The following is a 24,605-nucleotide window of genomic DNA, read 5'->3' on the forward strand; positions in this document are numbered from 1 at the left end:
CAACTGTCATAATAAAGAATACAAAAATATAGACTCAACAACAAATTAAAATCTAATTTAACAAAAACCTATTTAGCGGCAGTTAGCGCAATAGTACGTCGCACATAGTACCTGTATATTGTAAAACAGGATACAACTAAATAAAAAGCATTTAATAAAAGAAACAGTATTGGTGAAATATCTTTATACACCATGTTCACAAGTTGCATTAAAATGTAACAATAATAGAAATCCCTTAGAAATAACTGTATTTACTGTTGTGATTCTCGCATAGGAAAGCCTTTTCACTGTTAATCCACTATTATGCATAAATATTCTTCTATAATAAACATTTTTCTATAATTGAATAGCATATTAGCATGAAATAAAGAACTAGCATAATCTTATTCCTTGCCCCACTGAAGTACTTTGAACACACCAGTGCATGTACGTCACACTCAATTCCCATCACTTGAAAAGAAATCCAGGGTAGTATTAGGAGATGCACCAGTACCACTTTTTCACTGATTCCACTTCAAGCGGCATCCTGTTGGCTCAGCGGTCTACAGTGTATCCTGTACCACATACTCATAACATTGTGGGTCTGAAACCAGCTCATGACCTTTGTCGCATCTCATCTCCCTTCTCTCTTTCCCATCTTCCCTGTCTCTCTCTCTCCTGTATACTGTCTAAAAAATGCCATTAAATACAGCCCAGTCCATGGCATACACACCCCATTCCCATCACCATCCGCAGTCCAAGCAGAGACAGTAGTAGAGCCTCCATGGTCTTCTCTCTAGAATATTTAAGTAATTCCTGGAGTAAAATTCCTGGAAGAAAAAGGTTAAAATTTAACTCTTTACTTAAATAAGACATTATATTCATTTCTAATACGTTATAGCTCCTCCATAACGCATGAATACAGATCATTACAATTTTATATTCATATTTTCTAATTCAACACTGTACCATTGATTTTAAATGATGAATGTTGCTTTTATTCGGGGTATTCGGGGTAATTGGCACCTGATTTGTAAACATTCTTCAATACTGATAACAATTAACTATACTAAATGAGATTACAGCATAATAAGAGGGCCTTATATAACCAATTAGAATATCGATTAGTAATGTCTTCATTGAGTCTTCTGTACTGTATGTGCCAGAAGCATTTACCAAACTGATACTTATTGAATGTCCCAATTTCTCCACACATTTTTTTCCACTCCATCTTGCCACTGCAATTAAGAAAAGGTACACTTACCTTAGAAGTGCTTTTGGAAAGAGAAATTCCTTGGCTTGTTACTCGATATGTCAAATATGTCAAAACGTTTTGTGTCTTTAGTCTCCTTTTCCTTTTACTGTTTTTCTTTTTCGTTCTGTCTGGTTGTGATATGGTCCTCAGTGAAGTGATGTGTTGCCTTATGGGGGGACGGGTGCCCCTGGTGCAGGGTTTTAAACGCGGGGGGTGACTCCTGGGATGTACAGTACCATCTGAAGCCACTGCCATTGGATGAAAGTGCCAAGGTCACAGCTGGGAAGGCAGGCATTGGCCACCGGACCTGTGACGGACACATCCTCTGACCTCGCCCCATCAAACAGTACAGGACACTGTAGGTGAGGAGGCCTCTAAGGGGGGTGGAGGGATGAGTGGCGATGAGTGTGTGTGTGTGTGGGTGGTGGGGGGGCACAGAGCCTCACCCGCAGGATAAAGAGATGTTTGTCAGAGCTTAATCCTATAAAGAGAGGCGTTTCGGGAAGGATGACGGGGGCGTTTATTCAATGAAGCGTGTCAATAGACACGGGGACCGAAGGCTTTCAGACTCACCAATATCCTACGTCTGACCTCCTGACCCAGGAGCGAGGAGGCTCAAACACAGCTGTCACCACAGTACACCTTGGCCAGAGCTAGGAGGAGAAGGAAGGAGGTGCCACTGTCGTCACAAGGGTTTGCTTTTTCGGTATAAGCAAAATCCTGTGTCATTATTGACATCTCCTTTGATTTTTTTCAGCCGTGGAGACACTTTGGATCTTAATAGGGATTGCGAAGAGTTGAATCACTCTGTTGGTTCACCATTGCTTCACCATTTATGGGAAGCAGGGAGAGGGAGGGGAGTGAGAGAGACACAGGGAATAGAGAGAGAGTGAGAGGTGCAGGGGAAAGAAAGCAGTGGAGAAAAAAATATAATGTACAATATATATAATCACAATATTAACCTTACATTCAGAACACAAAACAAATAAATAAAAGGTGCTTACATGCAAAATCAATGGAAGGAGTCATATGGAGGGAGATTGACGCAACTCTGCTCTAGCCAGCGAGATTTGAGGCGGGAAGGTAATACACAAGAAATACAACTGACACAATAAAGCAAAAGCCAATCAGCTTCAAGCAGGACTCAAGGTACCTGTAAATTTCTCCCCCAGCTAGTATTTACAGAGGGTAAATTTTCTATTGGGTATTTGTGACCAATAACAGACTAATGACATCTGCACAATAAGTTTATAACAGCTACATTCCCCAGAGAAGACAGAATATAAACATATAATTTTGAAGAAAGTAATCTACATTGTCTCATCATGCTTCATCTTTACAAAAAGAAGTCAATAAAGATGTCAACCAAAACTATTAATTATAATGGCTGTGACGATAGCCCTGGCGGCTTTCCCTTCGAATTTCACTTGCTTGTTTCAAGCGATCAAACCCGTGCAAGTAAAGTGAGCCAAAATTTCACCTCACGTCCTGTCTGAACATGAGGTAAGAACACTTCTGTCCTAATCAGATATCATAAAGACTTTATTTTCCAAGAACAATAAACAGCAACTTGAAGAGTTTCACAATTGATACTCACACACATACTATACTCACATACTGTACTGTGGGCGCCAAGAGACATTGCATGTGATATTCTCAACCAAGATTTTGATATCACTTTTTGCTAATTCTTACCTCCATATATTCAGATTAATAATATATAACTAGAAGAAGTTACCCAACATATTATAGTAGGAATGTCAATCAGATTATTAAAATACTGGAGTATGAAGTAATAGTTGTAAGCTACTGTAGTTCATTCCACACCTCAAGTGCTGAAAGCTTTGACACCTTTTTACATATCATATGAAATTGGCTACTGCACTTAAAGGAAATTAAAGGGTAAAGTTCATCCTTGCCGCAATAGATTTATTGCAAGTTGTGAAACATCAATCAAAATCTACTGTCCTCTACAACACTATTATGAAAGAGGAAAAAAAAAAAAAAAAGAACTTCAGCACCACACTGCATCCAGTGTTCTGCTGCTGATCTAGCCACTGAGCAGCTCCAACAGAGTAATTGGGAGTTAGGTGCAGGAACAATGTATTTTCTCACTGAAGTGCCATTGTATGTCTTTGCTTTAGGTTTAGTATATGTGTTTAGAGTATTGATCAGTCCATCACGTGTCCATCCATCTTGTGTCCTCATGTGATCACATTTGAAACTAATGACAAAAAGTTGAGTTTTGTTGTTTAGGCATGCTCATAAAAGTGTTAATGCCAAGCGCTGTACATTTCTTGTGACAGTGGTGTGTATCATGAGACAATGCTTTGTCTAGATGTTTGGCCTTGTTAAAGAAACTCCTTTCAGAAAAAACTTAAAGAAAAACCTGTCAGAGAACTGCACCATTCCTGCTGTGTACTTCTCTTAATGCTGCATGCATCATTAAAGAGAACACTGAATCAGATGATGGCGAAATTCTTCACATGCATACATTTCTATTCATTTTGTAGTGCATTTTCAGTGGTTTGATTCCAAGATCATTTATACTGCCTACCAAGGGAAACAATATCAGGTCTCATTTCCAGTAAAAAAAATAAATAAATAAAAATAAGAAATTAGATCTCTGCAGGACCCTTAAAATATTAGTAATCCATACATGCAAATTATCTTTATAACAAGCTAATCATATGGATTCAAAAGGCAGCATCTTACATGATGATCTTTAATTGAAAGGCTTTCAGCTTTACATCAATTCCACTTAATTCAATGCCTGTCCCAAGACAGGATAAATATTTGACCTATTCCATGAATTACAGCACTACACTTCTCCAGCGTTTCCAAATAAATTGCATTGCTTAACCTGAAGCCCAATCTGCAGGATTAATTATCTATAAAGAGTACCTGTCATTTCATCATATTTACAACCCATTGTTGGCCAATCACCCTCCGCCTCTGCAAAGGAGGAGGTTAAATACAAGCAGCAGCACATTGTTTCCTGTTTCCATACGACACTTTTATTCCATCGCAGGCAGGAGTACTGTACAGCTGGGTTGGAGCTGCATCGGACAAAGCAACCTTGTTTCACAAAGGGCTTGCAGCAGGAGGATACTTAAGTTTTTGAAGTGCATACCACAGGTACAGTAGCTTGGTCTGTTTCTTTGCTGCAGATACAGAGAGGCATTTCTCAGGGAAGTATGGAATTACTCAAAAGTCTTGCAGTACATCATGTATCACAACATTATTACATAAATGCTGTTATGTAAGCATGCTATAAAATCAAATTAAGTGAATGCCAAAGTGTGTGACAAATTCAAATTAGCGCGAGGATTTGATGAGAAGTGTCAAATAGACATGATGGGCTGGTTAAGAGTGCAACATAACGTGGCGTAGACATGATAAGTGTGCGACGTAAACAGGGTCGGACGATAAACAGAGACCAGAGGAAAGGACAATGTTGGCTGTGAGTCCCCCAGTGTACCAGAGGGCGATGCATACTGTTTGTCCCCCTGTGGAGAAGTAGAGGAGAGATTGTTATATTAAAAGCGAATAGGGTAAAAAGGGGAGGGAGAAGGATTGCTTTTCCAGCTGTGATGAGTACAAGAGAAAGAAGGGTAGGCAAAATGTTTCCCTTGGAATACTCAGCTCTAGTGAAGGAGATAAAATACACTTTGACTCTTCAGGTTATGACAGGGAAGCAAATCTGAGGAACAGACTTAAAAACATTTGATATGAATTGTATAGTCCATACTTTCTTATTTGATGTAGAGTGTGGATGTTGTGAACTGTGGAGAAGTAGAATCAGAGCTCTTCTTTCTGCAACTTGCTACTTACAAGTGAGCACAATTGAGCACAATTTATACATTCTATGGTCACTCAAGTGAACTTGAGTGAATTCACTCAAGTGAAGCGTGGCCTGTGCATAGGGGTTTTTCTCCTTCTCCACAGCACTAAATCCATGCTGAATATTTTTTTTCATTGTATTTCAGCAAACGCAGCCATGAGGCTTCTCTATCCTCTGCTACTGGTCTCCTTGGCTGGTTGTGGTGCCTCAGGAAAACGAGACTGGGCTCATCATGGTGCCCCCATGTTTGCTGACCTCACAGTTCGTGAGATGAAAGCTGTCCGGGCCTACCTTCATGGTCTTCCAGAGCTGGGACTGACCAATGCTCGCAGCAAGACCCTGAAGAAGAATAGCATCCTCGTGATGGAACTCCACCTGCCAAGGAAGCACGAAGCCCTGAGGGCCCTGGACCGCGGACAGGCCAAACCCCCACGCCAGGCCCGAGTGGTGGTCCAGTTCGGGAACCAGACCAAGCCCAACATCACTGAATACATCGTCAGTCCTCTGCCATCTCCCAAGTCCCACGAAGTCAAGAACTTCAAGGGGGATAAGCCCATCCTGTTTGAGTCGCGGCCGATTTGTGCTACAGAATATGATCACATTGTCGCAATCCTAGAGAAAATTTCAACCAAGGCTCACAAGCTCCTGTTTGAGACAACAGGAGGGTTTTCCTTTACAAATTGCACTGACCGCTGCCTGACATTCTCAGACATAGCCCCCCGTGGGGTGGGTCCAGGTGAGAGGAGAAGCTGGATAATGCTGCAGAAATTTGTGGAGGGCTATTTCATCCACCCAGTGGGATTTGAGGTACTGGTCAACCACCGAGACCTGGATCCAGAAAAGTGGGAAGTTGAGAAGATCTGGTACAACAGCCAGTACTTTGATAGCGTGGAGGAGCTGGTGGAAAAATATGAAGCGGGGGACGTGGAGAAGGCCAAGTTACCCGACCACGACGATAATGACCTCTACTCCACCTACATTCCCCGTGGTCACAGCAACACTCCCACAGACATCCATGGGCCGAAGCTGGTGGAGCCTCAGGGACCTCGCTATCACATTGACCGCAACTTTGTTGAATATGCCGGATGGTCTTTTGCCTACCGTGTGCGTTCATCTGCTGGTCTTCAAATCTTTGACCTTCGTTTTAATGGAGAAAGGATCGCCTATGAGATCAGCCTCCAAGAAGCTATTGCCTTCTACGCTGGTGATACACCTGCTGCCATGCAAACCAAGTACATGGATGCTGGCTGGGCAATGGGCACCTCAACCTACGAGCTAGCGCCTGGCATCGACTGCCCAGAAATTGCTACCTTTGTGGACCTGTACCACTATTACGACACAGACAAACCTGTGCGCTACAAAAACGCGCTGTGTATTTTTGAGATGACCACAGGGATGCCTCTCAGAAGGCATTTCAATTCAAACTTCCAGGGGGGATACAACTTCTGGGGGGGGCTGGAGAATACTGTGCTGGTGGTACGGACGACCTCAACAGTTTACAACTATGATTACATCTGGGACTTCCACTTCTACCAGAATGGGGTGATGGAGTCAAAGGTCAGCGCCACCGGATACATCCACGCCACTTTCTTTACACCTAATGGCCTAAACTATGGCACCAAAGTGTATAACTATGTGCTTGGCAACCTGCACACACACCTCATCCATTATAAAGTGGACCTGGATATTGCTGGTGAGTAGTACTGTACAACCACCTGGTTGCTTAGGTGTAATCTAATACAATAACTATTCAATTGTAATTATACTAATTCTTTTGATTGATTGACTATATACTTCAGAGAAAGCAATATATGCAACATGTTATTCCTCAGTGGAAACCGTATCAGACACCTTATTTTCATGTTATTCCTCAGTGGAAACCATATCAGACACCTTATTTTCATGTTATTCCTCAGTGGAAACCATATCGAACACCTTAATTTCAAAAACTATCAAGGATAAGACAATATAGGTCACAAATGTATTTCCAATGGGATGTTTAAAGGGAAGTGGCGAGACTACTCTAATTATCTTATAAACTACAATCCAGTAATCTATTGTGTGTGTTTTTGGTGTTATCTTAAAAAATGTCAAAATAAAACAACTAATCTAAGTGTTAGGGTAAAGGAAAGCACAAAACCACACTCTTTTTTTGATGGAAGTGTAGATAAGATGGCTTACTGGACTTTGGCCCATCATAACAGAGCAGGTGTTGGCACATCATATCAGAAAGAATGTGTTGTTGAAATTGTATGCTTAAGGCAATTAGCCTAAACTGTGCTATGCATAATAAGTTAATGACTTATCTCAGTCTTGTAAAACTTGTCTGTCATGTCTGAGCAATAATCCTAACCTTGATATGATATAAGAGGTCAAATTAAAGGGATTAGAGAACAGGGTTAGGGTACATTCACTTTCAATTCATTCAATTAAAAATGTAAATTGAATCTGAGATCTACAATAATAATTCTCAATCATTTCATTATAGACTGGATGTAAGGTGATTTTGAATTAAGAAAATTTACTTGCTTGATTGAATTTTTAGAGAACTGACAAACAACTGAAAACTGAAAAGCAATGGAAATTGTAAACATTTCAAGAAACTGCTTAAAACTTGACAACCAACTTCTGCTGAATACTCTTTGCCTCTACTGTGACTCAGGTCGAGGGAACAGCTTTGAGTCGATGGATCTGAAATATGTCAACTTCACCAATCCCTGGAGCCCGAAGAATTCTATTGTCCAATCCAAACTCCACAGGACACAGCACGAGACGGAGCGTTCTGCTGCCTTCCGCTTTGGCAAAAAGTTCCCCCGCTACGTGCACTTTTACAACCCCAATGAGAAAAATAAGTGGGGGCATGAAAAGGGTTACCGTATTCAGTTCAACTCCCACGCCCACAGTGTGCTGCCGAGAGGTTGGAGAGAGGAAAATGGCATCAGTTGGTCCAGGTAATAAAATATTTTTCCCTCATATTGGGCCAGAAAGCATGTATGACATACAATGTATATTATATAGAATATTCTATATAGCAGAAATAACATAGCATAAAAATACCAGAAGAACAAAAAAAACACCAAAAAGTCACTCTAACCTATAAAATGTATACAATATTTAACCAACATATAAATTATATAAAGGCATTATCTTGCCGAGACAGGACTTGTCGATGCATCAATTTTATGTACTGTATGCATAATAAAACCCCCCAAAAGACTGCATTTGATTTGACTGATATGCTCTTTAAGTTGCTCCAGGAAAACTGCAGATGTCCCTTGACACCTAGCAGGAGATCACTATTTTAATAATGTAGAATGAAATAAAGCCTAATACAAGAACAAGCTCTGTAAGAGTTCAGCAAATGAGCAAAACTTCTGTTTGCCATAGCTAAGTCAACAAAGGCCCACTATCACAGTGACTAACGAAGCGATTTTGATCCATTATTCTCTGCTCTCTGGCAGTGAACCTTTCATAAATCACATAGACTGACTGATGGATTAATGCATTGTTTCTCTGTATGTATCCTTTGCCTGTCGCCTATCATAATGACAGATGATTTGACTGACTGATTTGCTGATGGACTGTCTCTCTGCAGATACCCTCTGGCTGTGACTCGGCATAAAGACAGTGAGGCCACCAGCAGTAGCATTTACACCCAGAACGATCCCTGGGAACCTGTGGTGTCCTTCGAGGACTACATCCGCAACAATGAAGATATAGTCAACCAGGTACACCTTTTGTAACAGACAAATATATTGACACATGAGCATGTTCACATGCACACACATGCACAGACATCTCCTATTCATGTTTAACACACATGCTCACGTAAAAACACACAAATGTGTAAGATAATATATGAGTAATATGCTTGTGGAAGATGAAAGTCTGGGTCCCCAAAAGTCAACCAAAAAGAATCCCTCCCAGCCAAGAGATACATTTTAATTCAGGCAGGGACTCTAAGCAAACATGCAACCTATAAGAGTGGCTCTATAATATGTAAAGTTTACATCAAGCAATGAACCACCATATTAACAAATGTGCCCAGAAGATAATGCAGAGGTTAATTGTAAGTGGGTGGTTCAGGATAGTTCAGGATATTAAAAAGTCTGTTTTCACCATGAGGTGCAAATCCTATAGGGTCCATCCAGAAACACTTGTGCATTTTAGAGACAAAATCGTTGACTGTTGTCCACAATGCCAGTGGAACTCAATTGGGCTCATTCCTCTGAAAAATCAAAAACAGTCCAGTCCACAGTTAGTCTACTTCAGAACATTATTCCAATTTAACATTTTTTGTTGAACACATGGCTTTTAGTTTCCTTGACCCTTGACCAAAAAACAATGAAGGAAGTGTTTATTTTTCTGGAATGAAATAACACTGAATTCATGATAAATCAGACGGGACTAAAAGCCCAGCTATCCCTTTATGACCTCCACTTCTGGGATCATATGTTCTAAGCATAGTCTTCTGATGATGTGGCATGCATTTCCTACCAGAATGGAGTACTGCCACAAACAGTTCACTGGCTGTAGCAATACTTTAATTACAATCGCCAGTTCTTTGATCACAATCACATGGTTTTTGTCTAGCAAGATGGATATGTGGTGATATAATGGAAGACTATGAATAATGAGTAAACCAAAGTTTATGTATACCGTAAATCCTCTAATATTGGCCCGGGCCTTTATTTACCTCAACTGCAGAGGGTACCAGGCCTTTTTTGGAAGCAGGCTTATATTAGAGACAGGCCTTTATTTCTAATTCCCTCTGTTTGATAAGTATATTTGCTCATATTTTAGTACGAAGCCTCCTTGTTTTCTGATCTGCTTCTGTTGGGGTACGTTAGGTAGACGTTTTTTTGTTACTGCAATGCATTACGATAATTACGGTAATCGACGACGGCATGCTCCAGAGACTTCCGCCGGCCGAGCCATCTTGTGGCACTTGTACGTTACTACAAACTACAGTTACAAACAGGCACCAGGAGTTATCCACCGTTGTTTGCATGTAAGCTGAAGCTAACTGAAGCTAACTGAACCTGGGCGCTGATGTGTTCCCGGTGATCCGGCCGAGATTTCGGCGGGGGTCCCGACGCCGATGCGTCACCGGGCGTCCGGGGCTTGGATCGGGAGGATCAATGCGGGCCGTGGGCGCGGTGGAGAGGACAGTGGCGGAGAGAGGAGACGGACACGGTCCAGCCATATACTAGGTTTTGACCTAGTTTAGTTTCATTTGTTTTTTCCCCCGGCCTGTATTTGAGGCTGGCCTTTATTTGTTCGTGTCGACCACGCCCCCAGCCATTATCGGAGACCCAGCTTTTAATTGACTACAGGCCACTATTAGAGGATTTACGGTATGCACATCCACCTTCACTGGTGCTGGACAAGGATTCAACTTCAAAACTCAAAGTTCAATATTCTTGCTCTACCAACAACATTTCAACCGAGTTACGGTTTAGCTACCAGTAGACCTCATCTGATGTAACTTTCACTTGCGCTACTTCGGATGCACACCTAGAAACGTGGCTCAGACATTAGAGGGAAGGGGGATGTGGTTGAGGGTGGTTAGGTCATTGGGTTTAAAGTGGGCACCTCCCAAAAGAATCAGTCTCTCAGCTCTGGTTGCCTTGCTGATACTAGGTAACTCACAATCATGGTAACTCTCTTGACTTTTTCTACCATTTGCACTTATCATGAGCAGATAAAATCACCTACTATGTGCCGAAATGTAAAAATGCTAATGTAATGTTTGCTCTCCTGTGTGTAGGACCTGGTCGCCTGGGTGACAGTAGGCTTCCTGCACGTGCCTCACGCAGAAGATATCCCAAACACGGCAACACCCGGCAATTCAGTGGGCTTCTTCCTTCGACCCTTCAACTTCTTTGACGAGGACCCTTCACTGGCATCCAAAAGCACAGTCATTGTCCGACCGGGCCAGGATGGCAAGCCCCAGATTCAGAGATGGACACCAGAGGTCGTAGGTCACTGTGTAACAGACAAGCCCTTCTTCTACAATGGCACTTATGCAGGAGTCTAGGACTGTTTTTATACAGTAGTGTTGACCTGATCTGAGCTGGGTTTCCCAAAAAGATTTTAGCACAATGTCATCTTTGGTCCATTTAGTCTACTAATAACAACGGCAAATCATTTACAGTACCAATGGTAAAAGATTTATTCTCAGTTATGTCTAATGCTTTGGTTATGTCAACCTTCTCATTGCCAACATTTTTCAATATTAATATTTTTATTTTAATCCATTCACGAGAATTTAACCCATCCCTGGTTTATGGAAGTAGACCATATAGCAGACAGGAAAACTTATTTTCCCTAAAATATACAATTACCAATCAGGATGCACTTATGAGCCAACAACCCATCCCTGACCTGCACCTGTACTGCACTGGCCCAAATAACTCCATGCTATTTGGTGGACTCTAGTTTGCACTGACTGCGCAGTTCCAGCAACTGTTCTGAATGTGTAATCAGGCCAGTTCAGTTTGCTTAAGCATTGTGTCCCAAGGCACTGATTGTAAGGAACATTGTGAATATTGTGTTTTCTTGAATGATGCCTGATGAAAAATTGCTAATTTGGCACTGGAATTCAACTGGCCTGTGATGTGTAATTTCACTTAAAAACTTCCATTTTTTTCATGCACAAAATGTATTTAGATGCATAGCCTTTTATAATGTAATATATGAATGCTAACGTAATGATGCCGCTTAGAGGATTCAATGGACTGAATATGTGATGCCTTTGATTTTCTGTTTTCACTGCGAATCAAAATTGTCGATCAAAATCAAAATGTTCCCAGAGAGGGTGTAAGGCATCCGGAAACTCATGGAGACTCTGTCCCATCTGGCCTAGGAATTTATCCCCCATCTCTCGTGCATCTCTCACTAATTCCTCGTCTCTCTCTCATCCGCTCTGCTGCTTCAAATAAAGAAAAACTAGGACTTGAGACTCAAATCATACACATGCAAACTGGAACCATTCTAACGTAGCTTCATTACAGCTACTGTATGTGTCAATCCCCTGTCTGTATCAAACCAAACTTCTATTCAATCTGACTGTTTAGCGTTGTCATGTAACCAGGCCAGGGGAGAGGTGGGGGCTCAAACAACATGCAACAGGTCTAGTATGGGGTGGGAGAAGAGCTCCCCTAATCCCATGTTGGGTCTCCATGGATGAGGTTTAGCCGCGACGAGCATCCAGGATGCAGGATGCGGTGTATCCGCCCCGCTAGTGGTAAACTCCTGACTCTCAGCGTGTTCTGCTTGCCCCCTTGGCGGGAATGTTTTTGCTGGGAAGACAACAGGCCTCACTGAGCAAACAGCCTGATTCCGGATCCTTCCCTGCAAACAGTCCAGGATACCACCTGGCTGCACCGTCGTCCTTGGTAACCTAACTCGACGTAACAAGGCAATGTGTTGCTCTGTATGTACAGGACATGCAACTGTATGTCCTCTATGTGCACGATCCTAACATTACATTGTCACTTCACATTTCTCAGCAAGAAGACGTTTTAGGGTTGAATAGATAGTTATAAGTTATGTTTACAGTGTTTTGATTCTGTTGTTTTGATGATTTTGCTTGAAACTTTGCTGTATTAAACAATGCTTAATAAAAAATAAGTATGTGAACCACACTATGTAAACTGTGACTATAGACTAACTGGAGAGGAGAAAGGTGGATTTTGCAATGACGAAGGCGGTTTGTGTGAAGGGCAAATAATCAGTGTTTTGAAAGTGGGCAAAAGGAATCTGGCCAGCAACTGTTGTCAGGAATTTCACAATCTGAAACCCTTTGTAAAAGTGTGTGCCGACTTTTTACAGTGTGTATGGTAAAAAAAAGGGGGTAGCATGAGAGCTATACAGGCATGAGAGAATGGATTGCGCTCGAGGAGGGGACAAAAAACTATGTGAATTCACTCTTCAGGGGTAACTAGCATTCCTATAGCTATTTCCATGGCAATGATGGACTGAGCGTCATAACACACAAACCATAGGAAAGTACTGAGCATAACACACAGTTCATCTATTCTGAACAGGCATAGCTGTACAAAAACATTAAGGCTATTAAGTGTGGGAAGTTTTATTTCACTCACCCTTCAATGTCCTAAAATCTCTTACCTTCTCTCTTGACTCTTTCTTGGAATTCTGAAATGGGTGAAGATATATCTCTTACAAGCAGCCAACATTGGTGCAGTGTTGTACAGTGCTGACACTTTCTGTCAGACAGTACAGGCCAACATTAAAACACAGCCATCAAAAATGATTCTACAATACAGTGAAACATACCTGTTTTTTCATATGTCCAGTACAGTGGATCAACAACTACAGTTGCTTAACAATAACAATACAGGGCCTATTTGCCACCAGTACCAACCACTTTTAAGATACCATTGAAGATGAGAAAACTACAAAATGTCCACATGCCAAAGAGAATCAGTGTGATAAGCAACTGGTTAATATTTCTACATTAACACAGCAAATATTTGCTTAAGAACAGGCTGTAGTGTATGAGAAACTATTAGAGGGGGATGAATGAAGACTCTGAGAACTTAGGATGGTTAGTTGTTGCCACCTAGTGGTTGATTAAATAATAACTTTCTAGTAGCTGATGCTGAATACCTGAGACCTTATTTGTGGTGTACATATGCAGCCATGAACCTATTCTTCGAAAAATTATAATTCTTCAGTTATTATTGTGATTATTCAATTCTTATAGTAGTGGTACTAATCTCTTTTTGGACAACAACAGGCCTTTTCTGTCAAGAAGTCAGCATGTCAAGCTAAGTAATTAGCAGTTAGCTAACACTAAGTAGTTAGCAAATTTTGACAAACTGCACAGCTTGTTCAGCCATTACCTGGGTTAAAGATCTTGCACACGACCATCGAGATAGCTGACATCTTGTTCCAGCCTATGGAAACTAGTCCCGTTAGACCCATTTTCAGCTAGCAGGATAGCTAGCTAATGCAGACTGCAGCTAATTTATACAAGAACCTTCATGAATATTCTTTACCGCCACTACTATACTACGCATGCGCACAATAGGGTGCATACTAAACACAATAGTTTTTTTTATTATTAAGTTTTTAGTTTGTTTTTTACTTGTTTAAAGACACTTACAGTCACAACGCGACACTGTTTGGCTAAATCAAATAAGAAAAAAAAAAATATATATATATATATATATATATATATAAATATATATATATATATATACATATATATATATATTTTAATGAATGAGAGACACTTATATCGTTTCCCAGCCCAAAAGACGTGGTCTGCAAAGACCAGTAGGCAGGAGTGACACCTCTTGCATTACTGTCTGAGTGCATAGTGTGTGCTCCTCTCGTAAATCCAGTACAATATCGCCCTCTAGCGGCTAGTAGCTGTATACGACTTAAAACCAAAGCAGTACAGCATATTTTAGATATGACTTTACATGACGCTATTTCACCACTAAAACCCTGGCTTGTTTCCCTGCTTATGGACTTTATAATAGTCTAGTGAAGCAGGTGATGCACACAGGCCACTTCCTAAATGATTCCAATTAAAAGGCTTAAATTAAAGGCGCACTCAGGAATCTAAGCATAGGCCTACATAAACTGGCAGCCCTGTCACCGACAGTCCTACATAGGATTGAAGTTTGTTTGGGAGTTTGGGAATATGTATCTTTTTCTCTTTTTGAGACACTATGCACATGCTGTTGGGACCTGACTAATTGCACAGATGGGAAGCAATGGAAGTCAGTAGTAGAGAAAATTATTATTCATGTCTACCTTAGTTTTCAGTGTTCACAGTACTGTTTGAAATTCTATTATTGGAAATGAAAGCAACATTTGCATACTTAGAGTTTTTTTTACAGTGTGGGTGCTAGGGCGATGGGGTATGGGGGCCCACAAAGAAAAATTTCCCCCCTATAGTGTAGAGCCAGCCTTCTCATTATCACATTGATTGCTTATAATATCATCAATATTATTATTAGTAGTAGTAGTAGTAGTGGAAGTATTGCTTTTCAGTAATGATATTGTATTAATTGTCTTAGACCTCCCGTTTTATGTTTTCCTTTCACGTTTATTGCTTTGCCTACGTTGCTTTTGCTTTTACTGTTTATTTGATCTTTTTTGTTTTATTTACTCCCTTGTAGAGCAGCTTGTAACTGTTTGTAAGTGCTATACATATCATTTTCAAAAAAAAATAAAAAATACATAAAATTGTTTATATGAAATACTTAACATTATTAATTTGGTTCAGATTCGTACATTTCAGTGTTATTTTAGTGTACTGACCTAGTAGGTCCTCCTCCTCCCAGCTGACTGAGCACTTGCTTTAAAATACCCAGCCTAGTTCACGTGGTCACACCCCCTGTGAAGATTACGACCTGTGAGCTTTATGGTGTTCAAAGCATTTTGCTTATGCAGCTTGAGACAGAAAAGGACCACAGTTACAACTGTCCCAGGAGGGGAAGGACCGAGCCTCTACATTCCAAACACCTAACACACAACCAAGCTGAACACAGCCTGGCTGCGGATTTTGCATCCTTCCTTCCTTCCTTCCTTCCGTCACTCCTTCCCTCCTTCCCTCCTTGCTGTCTTTGTTCTTCTTTCCCTCGATATATATTTCCGTCGGTGACTTTGCCCTCATCACTCAAAACATCAGTCGACGTTCCCTCCCCGTTCATTTAAGCCTTTGTGTGAATCCATCAGTGTGACTCCTGTATGGAAGTGTCACGTATGTTTGAACGATCTGATATCTGAACACTACATCCTGCTTGAGATCCTCTAAGACCCACCTATGAACACTATATGATAATGAATCAGAGAAAGAGCACAGTATTTCCACTGGTGTGTAATAGACCAATATAACAGTAAACACATTTGTACTGGGGGAATGTATTACTGGACCAGATGTCCGGCAGCTGAGGCCGGCTTGAGCCTGTACTTCCTGCCCTCTAGATTACTTTCTCTTTGCACGGCGTCATTATGTTACAAAATGTAGATTATAAAGTGAAATTGGATAGGCATCGGGATTGTCCACTTATCATAAACCTTCAGCTCTGATGTGAATAAAAAACATATTCCAATTTACAAGCAATGGCCTGGTGGAATAGTTGCATGGACACACACACACACACACACACACACCCACCCAGCGTTGTAGTGTTGCCCGCTGAACTGCTGTATAGGAGCAGATAGGAATTAAGCTTCAGGAATTCACTTCAAAGGTGCAGGCAAACTTAGAGGAAATTTGTTTAGTCATATGCATTAAAAAAAATGATGGATATTCACATGAAAAAACAGAATCTACACAGTGATATAAGACAAAAATATCACAAAATACTCTAATACTCTAGTTTATCATAAATAAACTAGACTACGACTTTTTACACCTTTTTATTTCTTGCCAATACAGATGCATTGGTTGAAATCTCAAAATCTTTTTATGCGTGACAGACAGCAGTTTAGGGAACATACAGTATTTAAAGAAGGAACATTGTTGTGCTATTAAGACACTGAGACCAGTGGCCAGGAATCCGTGTCATTCACAATCCCCCCACTTAACTGTACCCATATTTATCAAACAGGAGTGCAGATATGGGATAAGTTTAGCCTATCACAGCGTAATTAATAAGACTGCCGAGGGGACTCACCCAGCAAGTATGCGTGTGTGTGTGTGTGTGTTTGTGTGTGTGTGTGTGCGTGTGCGTGTGTGTGTGTCAGTAGCTGGATGGGTGTACGGTGGTGTGTGTCTCCGCTGGTATGCCAACCATCCCATTCCTCTTTTGTCCACTTCTCAAAATAACCCCCCACCCCAGCAGCAGCTGAGACAAAGCTCCAGACAGCCAGACCCCACCGAACTGAAAGAGGGAAAGAAGGAGGGATAGAGGGATAGAGAGAGAGACAGAGGGAGAGAGAGACAGAGTTGAAACACAGAACGCATCCCCAGGGAGGATATTAGGTGGTTTCACCTCATCTGCTACCAGGGTTTGAACACCAGGATTTCACTGCAGGGTTTCAACGGTGCCACACCAGGCTTTGCTTTTCATGGGGAAAGTGAATGAGAGATACTCTCTCCTCCCTTACAAACTACTACTGAAGTGCCACTGAGCAAGACTCTTAACCCCCAGCTGCTCCAGTAGAGCTGCTCAGTAGCCACCAGTAGCAGACTTTGTGGTTTTGACTGTGTGGAACTGTATGAATGTGAAGCACGGCGGTGCTGAGAAAGAGTAAATGTGCCCAGTCGACTTTCCCGGGATAAATAAAGATGGAACAAATTGCTATTTTGCACCAGCAAATGAGAAACTACAGCCCAGAATAGTTAGCTCTAACTCGGTTAGATTAGATTAGGCAGTGTTAAAAACGCCCTGTCACTGAAATAAGTATCTGCCGGTGTCATGGCTGTGAACGAGTCATCAATCACTCCACACTTTAGCGCGCTTCAAAGTGTGCAGCCAAAAGCAGCCGTAGCATGTATCCGGCTGTCATTCCCGGCTGGAGGGTGGAAGCAGTGGGGGGGGAAAGGGTGTGTGTGTGTGTGTGTGTGTGTGTGTGGGGAGGGGGGGGGGGGGGGGGGGTACGGGGGACAAGAGGGCAGCAGGAGGGCAGGGGTGGGGTGAAGTTGGAAACATGGAGAGGGTTTGAGTTCTGTTGCGTAATTCCAAACCCGAGCAGCACCCCCATTACGGCTCAGCAAGTGGTTGTTTAGATCCATTTCCATTTCCATTTCCATTTCCATTTCCAGCTCTCTCTCTCTCTCTCTCTCTCTCTCTCTCTCTCTCTCTCTCTACTACTGTAAGTGAGAGACAGTATCATAGCTTTCATGGAGGACATGGGAGTCATACAGTAATAATTGGTCTATGAAGTTTTACATTTATACTCATAGGCTACACTTGGGTTTTAATGGAGAGAGTTTGGTGCCTATATACAATGGACTAACAAATATATTGGAAAATGCTCTCAAATTGTAGTTTTAGCATGGATATCATAGGTGTTATGTTTTGCTTTTTTTCCGCTGTAATTGACTGCTGACATTGTGGTTCAGTGCTATTTTGTGGTAACGGGCCTGATGAAGATATACAGTACATACGGATTCCCAACCAAACCACATATTTTTAGATCACAGATGAATCAAACCTAAACATCTATTTTTGCATTTTTTTTTTGTCAGCTTATCATGATGGCAGATAATGTCAGCGTTTATATTTTTGTCTGTCTGGCTGTTTCCGACTGCAGACTCACCCAGCTGTGATGCACGTACATGCATTGCACAGACGGTTGCTCTCACACACACTGTGACTTTGACATACGTCCAGATGTAAAGTGTGCTCACTGTCTCTCTCTCTCTCTCTGCCTCTCTCTCTCTCTCTCACACACACACACACACATACACACACACCACTCCCTTATGAATAGTGCAGCCCAGGGGATCTCGTTACAAACAGCGTCCCATCTGCACTCCTGGCCCATACAGCAGACGAAAACAAGTCCCTTTCACATCCCCTACCTCCTCCATAATAACTACCCCAGTCCTCTCAGCTTCACTCTATCGTCTCCCCTGGGCCAGTTTTTCCACAGAACATCTTTGGATTCACGATCATAGCTGGGCTAATTCATGATGATGCTTTACATTACACAATAAAAGTCACAGTTTTGCAGCCCCCAACTACTTTTAATGACTGTTTTGATGGTAGTTTCTTTCATATATAGGCAAAAGGAGAAGCCATGCCTTTATGTATCCAGCTCCCCTGAGTTAAATTTTACAAAAAGCATCTCTATATTCACGGTCATATCTGGCTGCTTCACAGTGTAACAGCACATTACACGATAAAAGTCCCAGACTATTTTTGAGGATAGTTTCTTTTGCATACAGTGGAAAGTGGAAGTCCCCTCTTCCTTTGTCTTAGAACAAAAAGTTAAAAATAAAACGGTTTCATAAACCCAAGGGCTGTGGAATTTTCTCAGCCCATAGAGGAGCATGTAATCCTTCAATTTCAGTTAAAACATAAAAAAGGAAGGATTGTGCAGTCTCTCCACACTGTTTTTGACGTATGTGTTAGAATATTGTTAGATTATCCAAAATCATCATGTTTTCCGACCACTAAGGGAACAATGAACTAAGCCATAAACTGCTCTATGGCATGAGTTCGTAATACTACAAAGGCCAATGTACTGTGGGAGTCAAATCAAATTAAGTGTGAAATGTATGTTTTCAATTGAAAGAGGTAAATATAGTTAGAACTACTATTTCTTTGCATCATTTTGAAAGTCTAAAATTGGTTTGTACAGAAAGTGGGTTTAGCAAAAGGCACGGTTGGACATTTTGAAATAGATAATTACATTGTAAAATTTACGGGACTGTTGCTTATGTGTCCCAATATAGCAAGAGTAGCATGTTCAAATGAGAAGCAGTGCTCATATGGAATGTGCTCATTAGATCTTATTGTTTTGCTTTGATTTTTTTCCACCATCATCTTCACTTAAAACTATGAAAAATGTCTCCTTGCATTAAAAATAGTTTTGTAGTTTTAGGCGTTTGGTGGCTGACCCCTGCTCCCTGTAACATCCATGTACGCTGCTACATCACTTCTCCTGTGAGATTCATTCAGACTACAGACCCAGGATGTGCCAGTGATGACCCACCACCGATTGTTGTGACAGGAAGAGCACAATGACACAGCAGCAGGGGACCCATTTCAGAATAAAAGCTGCCTTTCATGCTATAGCACTGACCCACATACAGTCCGTGCACGCATCGCTTGCTCCAGTCATTTTAGTAACACGGCTGAAGCAGTCTTCAGGGGGTCGGTCAGTGGTTCCCTTTATACAGTAAATGACTGTGATTACCACCAGGGAGGAAACTCAACTGGGGGGCAGTCAGTGTAACTGTCTGACACTTTGTAACTGGGTTCAGCTTTAGAAATCCTGAAGAAAGCAATGAAGTATTTATTGATACTGACACGTCTAGTTTGTATTACATGTTAAGTTCTGAATAGACCTGGTCTCATTTTTCTGAACTTGTGATAGAGACTTAGATTCAAGGTAAAGTGAGACTATAAATAATGAGAATAGATACAGTACACTAAGGAGGTAAAAATTACACAATGGGAATGACACAAAGGTACAAACTTGGTGTAAATGCAAAGACTCCCTGATATGTTGGATGCTGGATGTTATTCTCATACAGGATTACTGGACAATGAATACATGAAGGAACACACACTCAGCCATTTCACAATCAATCTTTCTCTCTCACTTGAAAACAAAACACTAGATGAAGAGGGCTAAATGCATCATACTCCAGCACCCTGACGACAGCTCCCCCTCGGTAATTGACTGGCAGGCAGTTTGTTAAATTCCCTCCCAGAGGAGCATCTCTATGACAACGACACACAGTAGTAACTAGAGAGTCGGAGGGAAGGATGAGAGGAGGCTGACTGAACCGCCGGTCCCTACTCCTAATCTAGAGTCTAGACCAATCATGGATATTAGAGTCAACTGCACAGTCAAACTGTTTTTTCTCACCTTCAGGCTGTTTGTCAAGGAGAGGAAAAGCAGAAATACACACATCCAACCAATTATGGCCAAGTGTTGAGAATGAAAGTAGAATTGTAGTGTAAATGAAAAATATGCAAATGCGATACTGCATAGTGTTTGTATTCTTTTCACTTTCTTGTAATGGCTGATGGAGTAAATATACAGAAAATGACATATTACTGAGAGTTGTTGACTCTTTGTATTAGAAAAAGAAAGAAATGCAATTGTCATGAAGAAGTCAACCGTTTTTTCATATTCTTGTGCATTAGCTTTTGCAAGCCTGCAAAGAATACAACAACGAGGACTTGTTGCTATATTGGATTCATCAACTTGCTGTATAATCTTCAATATTACCTTGCTTTTGACACTTTCACAGCTTAAAGTGGCAATCAGAACTAATTTGCTCTATCTATCACATAAAGTCAAGTCTTACATTTACTGCAAGAAGTCAGGTTCATCACAAAGTGCTTTATAATGCAACGACACACATAAATACAGATTACAACGAGAGAACAAATACATCGCACATTTTACGACACGGCTGTCTCAGAGGTGAATGTACATTCTTTGCGTCACTGAAGGCGAAGATGAGGGTGGTACAAAGATGAAGGCTGGCATTTGCCTCCTTCAACACATGCAGCTGTGGCTGCGCTGCACCGGGCCACATCTGTTCTCACCCGGCTTAAACTAGTAATCTGCATCTCGTTATGTCCAACCAGGCAGTCATTCTGAACTGAGGTGATGAAGGTTAGCTGAGGATGAGTATAGCAACATATAAACGCTGGATTACAAGTGATTTTGCCAGCCCTGTTATTTTAGACCCACACCCTGCATAAGCTGCTGCTGCATCCACCCTTCATACATTCACTGTAGGGCAAGTTCACAAAGAGACACAGAAACACACACACACACACACACACACACGCACGCACACACACACACACACACACACACACACACACACAGTCACATACACACACCACAATACATAGACCCTCTTTTTTAATTATCTTTTTCTAATGACCCCCGGCCCCTCCCCGGTCATCCAACTGGCACACCAGCTGTCTATTTTAGACGTCCAAGTAACACTCTTCAAGCAATTAAATGTCTGAGTGGTCCCCTGGAGTTCATCCAAAATATTCTTTCCTAAGGAGTTTTGGATGCTTGAAAAGTAAACGGCGGCCTATTTGACATGCCCTATGCATAAGTGGAAGTGCTTGAATAGTGAATGACTAGGGTGTAAGTCTATTTGACAGGGTGTCTTAGATCTTAATAGACGTGATGTGAAAAAAAGTGGGAACAAAAGGAGGCTCAGAGAGTCAGGGAATAGCAAAACTAAAGGAAGAGAATGACACAAAATTTAGTAAAGAAAACATCAGGAGCGTAGTGGAGGTTAAAGCCACCTAACACATGTATTCATGGTACACATCATAGTAAGTAGTATCAAACTGATGAAAGCTATATGAGAATAGGGTGTTTTTTATGAAAAATAAAGAGAAAATAAAGATTGGTGGTTATTTGGCTTGTGATGATCACCAACTAGAGGTCATAGATTACCCACTTTTACATTTACCACTACATCAAAGCAAAGACCGGTACATCCTAAGGGGATCTCAACCACAAAAGCTCTTCAGTCTGAACTGTTGATACGTCATGTGATTTTTGTGCCTTGGGTGTCTGAGAGCCCTTGAAGATGTACCGTGCTTTGTAAACTGTTTTGTTATTGTGCGTTATTGTGCGTTCCAATTCTTCAGTCTCTGTCAACGTGTATGTTTTCGCCCTTGTTAGTCAGCAGGATATCTCAAAAACTGATGTACAGAGGTCTGTGAAGTTTGATGGACAGATAGGCCTTGGAAACCAAGGAACAGTTGATTAGATTTTGCTGGTGATCCAGATCTGGGATTTGAGACGATTATTGTTTTTAGTCAGAACTATGAAGCAAACAGAGATAGAGACTTGATTCTGAATCCTGAGGGTCTGTTTGCAGGGTGGAGAAATCAGTTCAACTTACGTGATATGAATGATATCCTTGGGTGTAACATCAAGTTGTTCTATGTTGTTCAAATTGTTCAGCATTTGCAGAGGAAACGCCCAGATTTTCCCCCTGGTCAGTCCTGTCACTGTGTTGACTACATGCACTGAAAACAGACTGGAAACATGAGAGGCCATTCCATCCTGAGGTATTAACGAACCACTTATTCTCAGCAGTAGCATACCAAAGTTATTATGGCGAGATGCTGTAATGGCAAATGACTAAACTACCACTTTGAATTAGAATGATTTATTGTGCTTCTATGGCAGGCTAGGATGTAAAGAGTGAGTGTTAATTATCCCATCGTCTTCTGCTCACTTAACAAGCTGGTAATGAGTACAATGTGAGATGCCACTACATGTGGTCCATTGTGAAATTAGGCCTCTGTCTTTCTACACGCACACGCACACACACACACACATACACACACACACTCTGAGCATTTCAACTTGCAGGGATGGCATAAAATTCATTGCTATCAATGAAAGACTTAGAAAAATGTTCAGATACAGTAGCCGCACATAGAAAGAAAATGTATTTTCACTGTCCAAAATATATGTGAATGAATGTCAATTGCATGTATAAATTCATTGATTGGCTAGTTTTCTGTATTTTGAAACATATTTCTTATGGGACAATTGTTGTATACTTTGAAATATATTTTTCAACATACTCCGTGGAAAGCAAAACAGAGAGCTTTTATTTGCGAGATAAGATGACGTTATGAATCATAATACTGTATGAATTTGGGTGCCCCATTAAGTTCATGCAAACGATAAAACTTGCTCATTTCACAATTAACCAATTTCCTCCACCCTGATTTGCGTATGCCGCTGATTGACAGCGCTCCTCGCCCCGCTCATCCAATGAGCGAAGACCGAGGGCGGGCACGTCTGTAGTGTAATCAATCCTCGGATCAGCGCGTGAGAGTGTGTGTCCCATACGTTGTCATGTGTGCTCGCTAACGCCGAGTGTGAACCACAGCGCTGAGCCGGAGTAGTTTTTCCTCCAGAAAAGTGCGGCAAGCGGGGGAGACAAAGGAGGGACATGAGCGACAGATTTGTGGTCGTCCCGGTTGACCGAGGAGGAGGGGCCGGCGAGGAGGGGGAGCACTCGGACGCGGTTATCGATGAACCCGCGGCGCACACCGGCGGCGGCGGAGAGGAAGGGGCGGGGGACGGCTCGGTGGTCGGGCAGCAGGACCCCAACGCCGTGGTGCCTATCCTGGAGTACAGCAGGGAGCCTAACAAGTATGGTAAGACAGCTGTCCGCTCCAAACCCCGTGTCCCACTTCTTATCATCTATCTACCGGAGGATTATCCATCGCATTTCACTTGGGCTCTGTTTATGGTCGAGCAGTTATGTAATGATGCCGGGGCGTCAGTTCACCAAACTCGAAGCTATGGGAGAAGTTCCTGCATCTAATATCATTCGCCTGCAAAACTTTGAAACCCTCTTATATCGACTAAGCAAAGTGTAGCAATTACTTATGACTGACAAGACCTTATTGTTTGGTCAGTTTGATAAATTATTAGATATAGGTCACCAGACTGTCAGCTTATAGGGCATATTGGTCCTGAATGCTCCCCTGTGAACATGGCTTAGAGAGAGCCTTCATTTTTCATTTCAATTTGACAAATGTCACACTTTTCCATATCCAGCTGCAGCCCCTGTCTTTGCTGAACTCCCTGTACTTTTCCCCTGCAGCCCTGAAAGCATCTCATCATAAGCTCCTGTTGTATCGCAGGAGGCAAGCAGGGTCAAGTTCTACTTTCCCTAAGTAATGTCAATTGATATGACATGGTCTTAGTACCTGTCAAGTCAGACTAAATTTGATCTTGGAGTTATAATCTTTAAAATGGTGAGCAAAAACTAAGCAAAATAGACAGAATTCTAGTCCAGACTAATGTTTCCTCTAAGCTGATAGTTTGGTGACCTACTGTACATAT

General features: G+C 41.6%; 2 protein-coding genes across 2 annotated transcripts in view; one reads left to right on the plus strand and one right to left on the minus strand.

Annotated features, from left to right (window-relative positions):
- The window catches only part of sspo (SCO-spondin), a 93,593-nt gene extending 92,828 nt beyond the window's left edge, over positions 1-765 (minus strand). Inside the window, exon 1 of the mRNA XM_078291505.1 lies at positions 713-765. Within this exon, the coding sequence (XP_078147631.1) occupies positions 713-765 (53 nt within the window). The remainder of the gene's footprint in view (positions 1-712) is intronic.
- Positions 766-5,234: 4,469 nt separating this feature from the next.
- Positions 5,235-11,118, plus strand: aoc1 (amine oxidase copper containing 1). The gene is made up of 4 exons (XM_071902531.1): positions 5,235-6,771; positions 7,741-8,029; positions 8,674-8,806; positions 10,849-11,118. Exons 1-4 carry the CDS (start codon positions 5,235-5,237, stop codon positions 11,116-11,118), a joined length of 2,229 nt encoding a protein of 742 aa, XP_071758632.1.
- Positions 11,119-24,605: the final 13,487 nt, after the last annotated feature.

Source organism: Centroberyx gerrardi, chromosome 22 (assembly GCF_048128805.1).
Source record: "Centroberyx gerrardi isolate f3 chromosome 22, fCenGer3.hap1.cur.20231027, whole genome shotgun sequence".
NCBI classification, from domain to species: domain Eukaryota; kingdom Metazoa; phylum Chordata; class Actinopteri; order Beryciformes; family Berycidae; genus Centroberyx; species Centroberyx gerrardi.